Source organism: Gopherus evgoodei, chromosome 7, assembly GCF_007399415.2.
Source record: "Gopherus evgoodei ecotype Sinaloan lineage chromosome 7, rGopEvg1_v1.p, whole genome shotgun sequence".
Classification (NCBI taxonomy): domain Eukaryota; kingdom Metazoa; phylum Chordata; order Testudines; family Testudinidae; genus Gopherus; species Gopherus evgoodei.
Genome location: NC_044328.1, coordinates 24506790 through 24520711, shown reverse-complemented (window position 1 = coordinate 24520711; position 13922 = coordinate 24506790). Strand labels below are relative to the sequence as shown.

Below are 13922 nucleotides of genomic sequence, written 5' to 3'. Positions count from 1 at the left end.
GGTGGAGGAGTCAGAGGGTGGGATATTTCCCAGGGAATGCTTTATTGCTAAATGAACTAGCAATTGACTGAGCCCTCAAGGATTAACTCTCTCAACACTCTACAAGGCAGCAGGAAAGGCGGGAGGGAAGACAGAGAAAAAAATGCATATTTCCCCTTTAAGTAGCTGACCCCAGGCTTAAGTACACTGCCTTGTTAATTAAATCAGCTTGCTGAGACTTGAGATGGCAGCTACTGCCCAGACGCTTCCTCCTTCCTTCGTGTGTCCCCCCTGCTCTATGGAAGATGGGGTAAGCAGGATGCAGGAGGAGGGGGGAAGGGGAGACACCCTGACATTAGCCCCCATTTTCCCCCCTCCCCCCACACAGCAAGCAGGAGTCTCTGGGAGCAGCTCCAAGGCAGAGGGCAGGAGCAGCACATGGCAGTGGGGGGAGGGACAGCTGCTGCATAGGAAATTTAGGGGAGCGGGGAGCTGATAGGGGAAACTGAGACGGGGGCTGCTGGTCCACCCTGGTTCCAACCACCCACCAGCTTGCTGCAATGGGTTGCTCTTCCTGCAAGCAGTGGACAAAACTGAAGGGAGCATTTCACAACTTTAAATGAGCATGTTCAATAATTGATCAGCAACTTAACATCGAAACAACGTTAACTGGAATGACTTTAAGTGAGGAGTTCCTGTATAACTTTCAGAAAAGAATGCTTAAACACTATAATGTTCAACATCTCCGCTTTAATTATAACTGTATTTTTAGTGAGGCCTGATCCTGCCAACATCTATGCATGTGGCAAATCGCATTGAGTGTGCTTAAAAAAATAAAATGGGATAAAGACTACACATGCCAAACACATCTGCTTAGTCACTGCCCTCATGTCATACTCCTTCCCTTGTATTCCATTTGTATTTTTGTCTGACTGTCATGTATTTACATGAGGAATCTCACTGGCTCCAACGGGACTACTGACATGCTTCAAGTTAATCAGGGCCTTAAACTGCAGGATCAGGGCCTTAAACTATAAATTCTCTGAGGCAGTAACATATTTGTATTTAATTATTTGCCGTGAAGAAAGGCAGCAGATGAATGCTGTCTTTTTCCACATACAAACAGAAAAATGAAACACCTATAGGGCAGAATTCTGTTACTCACTTTCAAGATCCTACTTTCATTTCATTTAGATAGATTTACATTGAACATTTAAAAAAGGGCTATCAAAGGCTCCAGGTGCCTTTGCCATGCCATCCTCATCCACTTCCTGCTCCCGACGACCAGTTTGCAACCCAGATCCACCAGACCCTGAACAATGTGGTTAGTTAAAACTACAGAATGGCCTCCCCTATCTCAAGGACTTTATTTATGTTCTGGAGAGACAACCTAAGCTTCAGATATTGAACCTATTGCAGGCCATTTTGGACAATTCAAGACCTGCAATCTGGGCTTGCGGAGCTTCTGGTGGACAGGCCTACAAGCTTACATCAAGAATTATATAAGGTCCTGCAACTATACCCAGAAACCATGATCATCTCCTTCAGCCTCTGCCCCGCCTCCACAACCTTCATCTACTGTATCAGTTGACTTTATTGTAGAACTGCCATGCTCCCAGGGACACACTGTAATTCTGGCTGTTGTTGACCTCCTAACAACAATGGCACTCTTGAACCCGTACAATACTGATCCTACCATATGGGACATGGCTCAGCTCTTGCAAAATTCTTCTGCTACCCTGGGTTAACAACAGGCATTATCATCAGACTGGGGGTCTCAGTTTATCTCCTGACTCTAGCTGGAATTTCTCAGACTCCTTGGCATCGAATCCCTCTTCTCATCCTCTTATCACTTGTATACTAATGGGCAAATAGAAAAGGCCAATCAAATCTTGAAGCAGTATCTTTACTGCCTTCTTTTGAGTTTCCACCAGGATGACAGGCTTCCCTTGCAGTGCTATGCTGAATTCGCACGTAACAATGCAATCCGCACCCTAGGACAACATATCCCATTCTTTGCAAACAATGGCTTTCAGACCCACTTCCACCTAGATTTGCTCATGAGATCTCCAGTACTGACCACTGAGAATTCAGCTGCCCACCTATACCGGGTGCACTGGGAGCACACAGAACACCTGCAGTCTCCCAAAGAAGCCTACAAACTTCATGTAGACCGGGCCAAATCTGGCTGTAGGAGATAAGGTGTGGCTCTCTGCCCAGAACCTTAAATCCAGCTGCCCATCTGCCAAACTAGACTGTTAATACCTGAATCCTTTCAAGATTACTTAACAGGTGAACCCAGTGACCTTCTGGTTACAGCTCCACAAATCCTTGAAGATCACCCATCTTTCACATCTCACTTTTAAAGCCCTATACTGAGAACTCATACCCAAAGTGCTCCAATCCTCCACTGCCACCCATAACAGTCCATGGACAGGGGGAGTACTTGGTCCTCTGAGTCCTTGACTCTTGGAAAATTAAGGGAAGATTCTGGTACATAGTAGACTCAGAAGGATGCAGTCTGGATGAGTGGTCTTGGGAACCAGTATAGAACATCCACACCCTGGACCTGTTCTGAAAGTTCTGCTGGAGGTACCCCAAGAAACCAGGCCCCGAGGCCACTAAGAGTTGTCCTTGAGGGCTTGCAGCAGAATCAATTTGAAAGCGGGGCCTGCAGCAGAACCAGTCTCCAGGCAACCAAATTAGCATAACTGGCCTGTAGTAGGCTGCCTGATTGGGTATGCCACCTGATTGGAAAAATCAACAGACCAGCTCTTAATCCCAGCAGCAGTTCAGCGACTGTTCAAAGCATTCACCCATGGCTGCGACTGCTTCTGCTTATTCCCAGTCTTGCTCCTGCCTTGTTCCAACCCTACCCCTGCCTTGCCTCACTGCAGCCTCAGATTTGAAGCTTGGCTCTGAGCAATGACTTCCAACTCTGCTCCTACTCTGACCCTTGGCCTCTAATTCCAGCTCTGATCCTTAGCTCCTATTCCTGGCTCCTGTTCCAACTGCTAAGTATGACTCCTGCTCCAACCTCTAGGGACAACTGCTCACATTCTGGTCTTTGACAATACCAAGTGTAGAGCAAACAACTGATAGAATGTAATCCGCATCTTCCATGCAAGCAGCTAAAGATGCTAAAAAGCCATCCAGAATACCTCACTGACCATTCTTCTCAATGTTTTAATATATTTCTTTGCATGTGAACCTACATAAATAGATCTCTTACCATGGTGGTCAGACTCATTCAGTTTGCAAGCAAAAGTTTCACATATTTAGAGAACACTGTAGAATATGAGCAAAGCAACGCACATTTTAAAACAAAAATAGATTGCCAGGTTTCACCACTGACTATGCCGGGGGGGTTAATTAGGAGAGTCAACATTCACAAATGTGCTAGTGCACTGGGATACAACTCTTCTTAAATTAACATTTTTAAAAAACGTTACTCAAGTAACCCTGTCATTTGATAGTGACTACACTGCACATGCAGCAGCAGTACGAACACATGTCAAACATATAATCAAATCACCAACATAAAAAAAAATGCTGCCAATTATGAAGCTCACTTAATACGGTTTTTCAGTCCTAAGGGCACCACCTTACGCTATCTAAGGGCATGTCTACACTTGCCATTTAAAGCGGAAAAAGTCTCTTTTTTGCGCAAAATGCGAACGTCTACACTTATAAATGACTTTTTGCGGTGAAGCTGAACCACCTCCGTGAGAGGCATACAGCTCTTACTGGTGATGCTTTTGCAGTGATGTGCAAGTGAAGACATGTTCTTCTTGTTTACAGAGCTTTTAGCCTCCTGAGGATATCCCATAGTGCCTAGGTGACCACGCTGGCAAGCAGCTCTGCTGCTCTGATGCCAGGTAAACAGAAATCCACCCCTCCCCATGTAAAGCCCCGGAAACTTTGAAATTCCCCTTCCTGTTTTCTTGGCAAGTGCTCACTGATCATCTGGCCAGATGACAATGCCTGCTGCATGGAGCAAACGATCCCCTGCTTGGAACAATGCAGAGCTACTGGAGCTGATCAGTGTTTGGGGAGCAGAGGCTGTGCAGGGACCCAAGATGCCCCAGGATCCCCCTTCCCCAGCGCCAAGGCCCCTCGTCAAAATGGAGAGAGTTGCACTGTGGGATAGCAGCCCTCAGTGCACTGCTCTTATCAGCAATGGAAGTGCTGCTAATGTAAACACTCTCTGATGCCTGAGGAATTAAGTGAGTACACAAACCAGCTCTTTTATTTTGCAGGTTCCCTATCACCGGTAAAACTTACAGTGGGAAAACTCTGCGAGTGTAGACATACCCTAATAATAGTTGCGTATTGGCCCAGTTGAGTCTGCATTTAACATACTATATACAGTTCTAAGCTGCTCAGTTCTGCCATGTGGTGTTGAGGGAAGTGAAAATGAATAATAAGTGGGTGTGGAATGGCCCCTGAAATTGCAGAAGCGTGGGAGTGGACCCAACACGGTATACAGTAACTCATCACTTCACGTTGTAGTTATGTTCCTGAAAATTGCAACTAAGTGAAACGACGTTAAGCGAATCCAATTTCCCCATAAAAATTAATGTAAATTGGGGGGTTAGGTTCCAGGGAATTTTTTTTTTGGCAGACAAAAAGCATTATATAAGTTTTAAACAATTTTTTAACAAGCAATTTAATACTGCGCTGGGGGGAGTAGTGTGCACGTGCTGTGTGCTTACAAACATACTGCACATACAATACAGTACTATCGTTGGGAGGCGCCCCCGCCTTACCCCACATAGGCACAGCCCATTGGCTCTGCAGACAATGAGGCAGGCAAGGAAGCTGAAGGTGCTGTAGGCTAGGAGAAGCACATTGCGCAGCAGCGGCAGTTTCCCCTACTCTGCAAGCACCAGGGGCTGGTGGGGGACTCAATCCTCAGCCTGCCCACTCCCTCTCTCCCTCCAGGCTCCCGTTCTTGACCTGCCTCTTCTCCCCCCCCTGCCTCCTCCCCCTTTACTTCCCACGCTGCATCCTCGCTCCTCCCTCCCCTCCCTTCTAAATGCCTGCTCCACCCCACTCCCTCCTGCCTGGGGCAATCAGCTGGCTTGCAGTGTTTAGGGGACAGGAGGGAGGGGGGAGAAGAGAGGACTTGGCGTGCAGGCTCCCCCTTCCTCCCCCCCGTCTCCTGCCCAGGGCAATCAGCTGGCTTGTGGCAGGGGAGGGAGGAGGAGACTGCGCGCTGGGTCCTCGCTCCTTCCCTCTCCCTCCTGCCCCCAAAACGCCACAAGCCAGCTGATTGCAGCAGTGGGTGGGGGAGGCGCTGATCCGCGGGGTCTGCCAGCAAGCGGGAGGCACTGTGGGGGGGGAGGGGGATAGGGAGGCTGCCAGCTGTGAAGGAAGCAGGCAGCCAAACAACGTAAGAGTGGAGCATTGCACAACTTTTAATGAGCATGTTCCCTAACTGATCAGCAACATAACAATGAAACAATGTTAACTGGGACGACTTAAAGTGAGGATTTACTGTACTTTCCCCTACCTCCACAAGAGCTGAGTAAAACCCATTATACAGCCACCATACAACTGTCAATCTGGGGTAATGGGGAGTAAACACGCTGTCTTTCTGACAAAGCAAAATACCTCAGGAAAGCCTTCTTGCTCAGGCATCCAACTGAACCAGGGCTCCTCTGCCAATAATGCTGCTGAGAAGTGGGTTTACTGGAGAACTGCTGAGAGGCACTCACACTCCTTACAAATGGCACGCAGATGTGAGCAGAACCCCAAAGAGCAGAGTTTCCCAAAGATCACTGAGCTATACTGGTTTAAAAGACCTTGGCTCTCTTGTCCCCTGAGCCATAAGCTTCTCCCTACAGAGGGGAGACTATCATTCTCAGAGGCTTGAATGCTGCAGAGCTTTCTATCTTCCTTCCCCTTCCTCTGAGGGAGGAGGGCATCAAGACTGAAGAGTTTAAGATCCCAGACTCTGATAAAATAAAACAGTTCAATTTTTCCAAATGTGACTCAGTAGCACAACCCTAATTAGAATTTATAACTTTTTCAGTAAAACGGGTGCCTGTACTCTGTAGCATCAAGGAAGGGAGAGAAAGAGAGAGAGACACAGCTCAGTGGATTAGAGTTCTATTTTGAGACACTTCTGTGTTCAAACTCAGGAGAGCGCACAAATGAGAATCGGTTTAGTTCTCCAGCATAAGCCCTAGTGGACATTTGTCCCCATGGCTAAACAACTGTACAATCCAACACATGTAACAGTATCTCTAAGAACCAGAACAGAAATAACTGGGTGTTAAACATGAGTAATGAAGAGCATTGGCAAGCTGGAGAAGCTTACACTGTACTTGTGTAACACAGACAGATCCTGGTCGTCAGCAGACGGGACTGAACCTGAGCCTCTCCTTCATGACCTAAAAGCCAACTGGCTCTTAGCTAAGGCTGTTGAGCAGACTCATTAATCACTAAGTGGTCTCAGTGGTTTACAATGGCTCTGGTGGTGCCATGGCCCCAGGCCACACTTGGAAGGGAGTTGTGGTTTGCACGCTGCTGTGTACCACTGGGGCCCTGGGACCTCCACAGACAGCTGCCCTACTAGTCCCAGAATGCTCTGCGCCATGTTGCCAGCTGCCCCAGCTGAAGTGGGCGGAGTGGACCAAAAAGAAATCCCAAGCAAGGAAATGGTCTGGTGCAGGGAGAGGATTCCTGGCACTAATCCCGCTGCACCCTCCCCTCCCCCTTGGGGCACAGGGTGGGAGCTCCTGGCTCCCCCCACCCACAAATCTCCCCCATTTTCCTGGGCAGTGGCGAGCTGGAGGCAGCTGTGGTACTGTAACTCCTAGGAAGTGTGCAGCCCCCCAGTGACTGTGATGCCTGGAGGCTCCTGGGCACTGTCTCGACCCTGTAACTTCAGGGTGGGAGGTGGTTGTCTGTGTTCCCTGGGAGCAAGGGGGACAGTGACAGTGGGGCTTGTCAATGCTGGCTGCTGCACCCCCTGACAATGGGAATGCCCAGAAACTGCCCCCCTGCAATTCAAGGAAGAGAGGGGAAGCAGCATGGTTTGGGGAGAAAGGGGCAGTTGTGGGGCAATCAGGGAGAAGATGATGACTCTGTGTGGGGGGTGTAGGAGAAGCAGGATATTAAGGTGGGGGTTGGTGTGGCAGGGGGCAGAGGGAGGGAGAGGAAAGTCTGAGTTGAAGGTGGTGGTTGGCTCAGGGTTGGGGGGTAGTAGAAGGGAGGGAAAGTGGGGGGCGGTGGGCAGAAGCAGGGAGATTGAGGAGAGCCTTTCTTTGGGGTGAGGATAGTAGGAGGGACGGGAAGTGGGGGAGGAGAGCCCAGGTGTGAAGGCTCAAGTAGGAGCTTGAGGCTGGACTGTGGTAGCCTTTGTGGTAAAGTGTGTGTGTGTGTCTGTCTCCCAGTGGCCTTTCCTTCTTGCAAAAGATGGGCACCAGCAATTTTCCTCCCCACACTCTGCCCCAAAGTTTTGTAAACATTTTACCAAAGTAGAAAATGCTGCTTTCAAAAAATGTTTTTACGAAACATAACTTTGGGTAGAGGAGGCAGTGGTGAGAAGATGCAGGTGTGATATCACTGACTGCTACATCCGGACTTAGTATGGCTCATAAGTGTGCTAATTAAGCACTTGTGTTCAGGGCCCCAAGCAGGCGCTGAATGTTTAAACAAAAAAGACAAAACTAACAAACAACTCCCCTCCACACACACCAAATTCAGTGGTATTCTGGGTTCACTGATGTTAGTCCAGTTTGTTCTCTAGGGGCTGAGTGGAGGTCTCAATCAAGTGTGGCTTCAAATATCTTATTTTGTTTTTGAATAAATGGTTTCATCCCCATCCCAGCAATACCACATTTACTATGTCATGCCAGGCCCACACTTGGAAGGGGCTCATCACAACCACATGGGGGCCCACAAATATGTTTGGCGCCAGGCCCACAAAAGGTCAATCCGGCCCTGGACCGTCTCAGTGCCACTAGAGAGGAGAGAACATCACACTCAGAAGGTGTGTGGGTTACACTTGCCCAGCATTCCCCATGCAATAAGTGCCAATGTCACACATATTTAATTACAAAAACCCAACAACATTTTTTGGGTTCATATCCATTCTTGATTTCCTATGTCTCTTCTCTGTGATAAAAAATGACACAGAAAACAAGCAGACTTACATTAAATTCTTCCCGAAACTGTTTCCCATCATCTGCTGACCTTATCCGTATTTCTTCCTCCAGATGCTCCACTGGAATAGGAAAGTATTTCTTTGGGCCAGAGGGAGACCTGCTGAGCAGCATCACCCTTTGCTGTTCTGTCAAACCAGAGAAAATAAATGTCAAAAGTATATTCAGAATGAGGGACAACTAATTACACCTCTACTCTGATATAACACGATCCTCGGGAACCAAAAAATCTCACCGTCTAACGTGAGACTGCGTTATATCAGGTTTGGGTTGGTACACCGGACTGGACTGGCTTCCCTGGCAGTGATTTAAAGGGCCTGGTGCTCCAGCACTGTGGGGAGCCCCGGCCGTTTAAATCATCGCCGGAGCTCCGGCAGCGGGGCTTGGGCGGGGATTTAAAAGGCCCGGGGCTCCCCGCAGTGGCCAGAGCCCCAGGACCTTTAAATCATCATCTGAGCCTGACTGCCAGAGCCCCGGCAGGGATTTAAAGGGCCTGGTGCTCCAGCTGCTGCAGGGAGCCTGGGCCCTTTAAATCACCACCGGAGCTCTGGCAGCGGGACTCAGGCAGGGATTTAAAGGGCCCAGGGCTCCCCACAGTGGCCAGAGCCCCGGGCCCTTTAAATCACCACCGGAGCTCTGGCAGCGGAACTCAGGCAGGGATTTAAAGGGCCCAGGGCTCCCCACAGTGGCCAGAGCCCCGGGCCCTTTAAATCACCACTGGAGCTCTGGCAGCGGGGCTTGGGTGGTGATTTAAAAGGCCCGGGGCACCACATGAATTCGGCTATAATGCGGTAAAGCAGCAGGCGCAGGTGGAACTTTAAAGGGCCCGGGGCTCCTCGCTGCTTTACCACGTTATATCCGAATTCGTGTTATATTGGATGGCGTTCTATCGGGGTAGAGATGTATTCCATTAATCAAATGACGATACAATTAGTTTTGTGAAACATCTTGGAAAAAGGAACAGAATGCCTCTTACAAAATGTGAATCAAACTAGTGAGACAAGGTGGGTGAGGTAATATCTCTTATTGAGCCAACATCCTAAGACTGACACGGCTACAATTATACTATAGTCAAACTAACGACAGAGCTGATTTCCATAAAAATACAGTAAAAAGCTGAGAGATTTCTCTGAACACACACTTGATTAAAACAATCCTCAGAAGCCTGTGTCCTAATGTTAATAATTAGAGTTTCTGACTTTACTTTGTAACAGAATAAAAATCTGAAGAAACATCACATGGGGAGGCAATAGGATCCCTCAGTTCCTCATACTCACTGTGAGGTGTGGGGATTGGAGGAGAAATTCGTTTAAAATACTCAGTTTAAGGAAAATAATTATTAAATCTATTTTACAAATGGTTTTATTTCTCCAAAATAAGCCAGACACCAGAAACGCTGTAATATTTACAATAACTACAATTAGGTAAGTGTTTTGGTCTCAATAAACTGCTTTAAGAAGGTAACAAATTCATGAGACTTGTTTGAAGCATTTCTATTGCATCTTTAACCAAAAGTATAGGAAGCATCAGTGCTTTAATTTAGTTTCTATCCCAAAACAGTGGAAAACAATATTTGTGCCATGTAGACAGTAGTCTGCATTTAAACAGGACCTGAATTTTGAAAGAATACTTTTCCACCTGCAATTCATTGTAGGCACCAATGCATACCTGCAAAAATGCAAACACGTGGTCTGGTCTTTCTGCACCAAGCATAGATCAAGGAAAAAAGGGAGTTCAGTCCCAAGTTGCTGGCCGCTCTGAGGCCATGTCTATACTATCGCGGTAAATTGACCTAAGCTATGCAACTCCAGCTACATGAATAAGGTAGCTGGAGTTGACGTAGCTTAGGTCGAGTTATTGCGGGGTTCACACTATGCTGGGTCGACAGGAGACACTCTCCAGTCAACTTAACTTACTCTTCTTGTTCGGAGTACAGTACCAGGGTCAACTAGAGAGCAATCTGCGGGTCTATTTGGCAGGTCTTCCTGCCAAATCGACCTAGGTACATTAATCCCCAGAACATCGATCCAGGGGGTAGTGTTGTGCCAGATGCCCACAGCTAAAGTGGCTGTTCTAGCAGACCAAGGTGCTCCAGCATGTTTCTTTTACAGCAATTACCTCCCTATGGGATGCTTTGTGTAGCACCTGACACCCAGGAATTCCCTTGCACCAGCCAGCTAGATCTGCTAGCTTTATGACAATTGTGCACAGGTAGACTGGTTAGAAAATTAGATCCAGTGTGCAAACATATTGTATTTTAAAACAACAGTGAAGTAGAAGAGTTTTGAAATCATGGTAGAGGAAGCTTCCTTGAGATTAGAAACTTTGTTTAAAAGAAAAACAAAACACTTCCCTAGAAACAGACAGTGACAACGCTACTTTCAACAACCATGCTGCTTAATAGTTCATGTAGTAGCCATTCTACAGAGTAACAGCGTTCTGCTTGATGGCTAGTATATCTCAGTACATTGGAAACATCAATGCTGTTTTAACTGATGTTAGGAAATTTAACACTGAACAGGAAGTTACGCTCATTTGGTTTATATTTAGAATTGTGAATACAGTAAACAGTTTTTCAGTTTGCATGTAGTAACATGAAAGCCATAGAAAATGCAGGTAATTCTCCCTTGTGATTGCTTTTTCCCTTTTTTTAAAAATTGTTTACTCCCTCATCATTATGGCATGAGTAATATATGGATGACCTATAATTCCCCAGCAACTTCGCCATCTTTTAATCTTTATTGTGCTTGATGGTCCAAATCTAGTCTAATTTGCTATGCTCTTAATAAAAACATCTGAAAATCTATTGGTGAATATTTTCAATTTTTGGACTTCATCTTTTTAAAAAAATTCTATTCTCTTACAGTACCTTCCCACTCATCCCCCTTAGACTTTTTAATCTGGTCACAGAGTTACAAAGTAGTTCTTCATGCATATGTCTTTTTTCTTTTTTAACACAAATGTTTCTATCCTTTTTTTCTTCAGCTGAAAACTGGTGCAGATAACTCAGCTGTCATGAGGAATCTTTCACTAACAAACCAGTTATGAGAATTGCCATGGAGAAACAAAATCTGGTAAAGTTACAACTTTAAGCTGTAAATTATTAAACAGAAAGGAGAAGGAAGAGAGAGGGAAGTTTTCTTCTTTGTTTTCTTTTAAATAAATAAAGCCAGCACTAAAATGATACAATAAAAAGATACAAGTAATCCTCAAAGTTTAGAGAATTGAATTCTTAACTTTCAAAATTAAAGTGTGTACACAGACAGAGAGAGAGAGAGTAAAATTCATTCTAAAAAACAAAGCCAACATTTCATTACCTTGCTCTTCTAAGATTCCATTTGGCATCTTTTTGTCACTGGAGGTCACAACAGCTTTCCTATGTTTTCTGAACCTTAAATTCCACAAAACCAAATTAATTTGAATAATTGCGTTAAAAGGTAACAAATACTCTTCCAGATTAACTTGTACAAACCATGTAATTCTGGAGAAACTCTTTCTGTTCATCTTCAGATGGTAATGATTAATGATAAAATGCAACATACGGCATCCTCCGCTACTCTAAACTGTGGTCTGAGACTTCAGTTACTGCATATATGTAGAACCGCTTTCATTTCCTTATTAGATCATATCAAAACATGACCAATCTAGTTTTGAGTGCTGTGTTTAACAGCTCCCTACCTGAAAAAATACCCAGCCAGAAGAATGAAAATGATGAATACAAGAAGCAGGATCAACATTGAAGTCAGTAGTTGCTGGTGTGAACTGTTCTTTTCTGGAGGTTCTATAAATTAAAAAAACACCGAGAGTGACAGATTGTTGTGATGGAATTCTCAGTGTAGCAAAGATAATATTGGACAAACATACCTAATACTTTCAAAAACTGATTTAAATACACTGTACAGTTTCCAAAAGGCCTACTTCTAGGGCCAAAGTTCCCATGGAACATAGATTTGGTGGCTGTGTGTGGTGGTTTGACTGTATCAATTTGTAAAAAATATCAACAGTGCTTTTTAGTGAATAAATACAAAGCTGAAACCCACAATTAAGGGAACATATTTTTAAAATCTGTGCTACCAGCTGTCAGCTCTTGAATATGGTGAGCGAGATAATATCTTTTATTGGACCAGCTTCTGTTGGTGAGAGAGAGAGACAAGCTTTCAAGATATACAAAGCTCTTCCTCAGTCCTTGGACAGGTATTCACAGCTAAACACAAGATAAAAAAGGTAGTTTAGCATACTTAGTTTGCATATATTCTAAAGAACCATTCAAGCTGAAGTGGCCTGTTAAACACCCCTGTAGTCATAGGACAAAAAGGGGGTTAGAGTGGTTACAGATTGTTGTAATGAGCTATAAATCCAGTATCTTAATTAAGATCATGATTTTTATTATCAAGAAAAATTATGAATTTAAGCTTCCAAGCTCATCTTCTGAAAATGTTGCGCAGGTTTCCATTGAGGATGAGGACTGGTAGGTCAGATATAGAGCAATCGCTTCATGAAAAGTGTTCTCCCACGGGTGATGTGATGCTTTTCATCTTTTATCATTTTCCTATGTGAGTTCATTCAAGAGCATAGCGACTGTCTGGTTTCACCCACATAACTGTTACTGGGGCACATAGTGCACTGGATGAGGTATAACACATGTTGTGATAGGCATGTGTAGGATCTTAAAAGACATGTTCTGGAGGGTATTGATCATAGAATCATAGATTATTAGGGTTGGAAGGGACCTTAGGAGATCATCTAGTCCAACCCTCTGCTCAAAGCAGAACCAATCCCCAACTGGCCCCCTCAAGGATTGAACTCAGAACCCTGGGTTTAGCAGGCCAATGCTCAAACCACTGGCAGAGGAGGTATGTCTGTAGGTTTTGCATCTGTTTCTTTATTACATTATACTGGGTATTTTCCTGAAGGGATATTAGAAAAATTTTATCTGATTAATGGACCTGTAAGAATATTATTACTTATGCTAAACTATCTGTTTGACCTTGTATTTAGTTGTGACATTCTGAGTACCTTTCCCAGACCTGAGGAAGAGCTCTATGTAGCTCAAAAGTCTCTCTCACCAGTAGAAGTTGGTCCAATAAAAAATATTACCTCACCCACCTTCTCTAATATCCTAGGACCAACATGTCTACAACAACATTGCATATAGCTCTTTAATATGTCCTTTATATTTGTGGGAGCAACTGAGAGAATTGCAAAGTTAATTACCAGAAGTGTGAAGACCTGGTGACTGAGAAAGCATATTCTCCCCCGCCTCCCAGTATAAATTTACCAGGCTAAGATATTTGATGCAAGATTTTAGAATTATATTTAAAGGTTCCAGGCATTAGACTGACATACGATTTCTTGTTTGGCTGTTTTTGCAGGTGGCTAGTTGCTGGTTTGTAATGCACCTAATGTGCAAAGTACAGAGCACCAGATACGGGGGGAGGAGGGAGAATTCTAGTGAAGTCAATGAAGTTATGCCGATTTATACTAGTTGAGGATCTGGTCAAGAATATTTACTTTGCTCAACAGATGCAACACAGCACACGAGGTGCTCTTTTGGTACATATCTGGTACAAGCTACAATAGAACCTCAGAGTTATGAACACCAGAGTTACAAACTGATCAGTCAACCATACACCTCATTTGGAATTGGAGGGATGCAATCAGGCATCAGCAGAGACCAAAAAAAAAATAAAGAAGCAAATACTGTACAGTACTGTGTTAAACGTAAACGTGAACTACTAGAAAAATAAAGCGAAAGCAGCATTTTTCTTC

General features: G+C 44.9%; 1 protein-coding gene across 7 annotated transcripts in view; it reads right to left on the bottom strand.

Moving 5' to 3' along the window:
• Positions 1-13922, bottom strand: part of PTPRE (protein tyrosine phosphatase receptor type E) — a 244273-nt gene that overhangs the window by 57815 nt on the left and 172536 nt on the right. For 5 of the 7 annotated variants that reach the window (XM_030570079.1, XM_030570083.1, XM_030570082.1 and 2 more), the window contains 3 exons: positions 11832-11934; positions 11471-11544; positions 8145-8281 (listed from right to left, as the gene is read on the bottom strand). In XM_030570079.1, the coding sequence (XP_030425939.1) occupies positions 8145-8281; positions 11471-11544; positions 11832-11934 (314 nt within the window). Of the gene's footprint in view, positions 1-8144; positions 8282-11470; positions 11545-11625; positions 11715-11831; positions 11935-13922 lie in introns of those variants that run through there. The other 2 variants (XM_030570084.1, XM_030570085.1) reach the window with 2 other exon arrangements.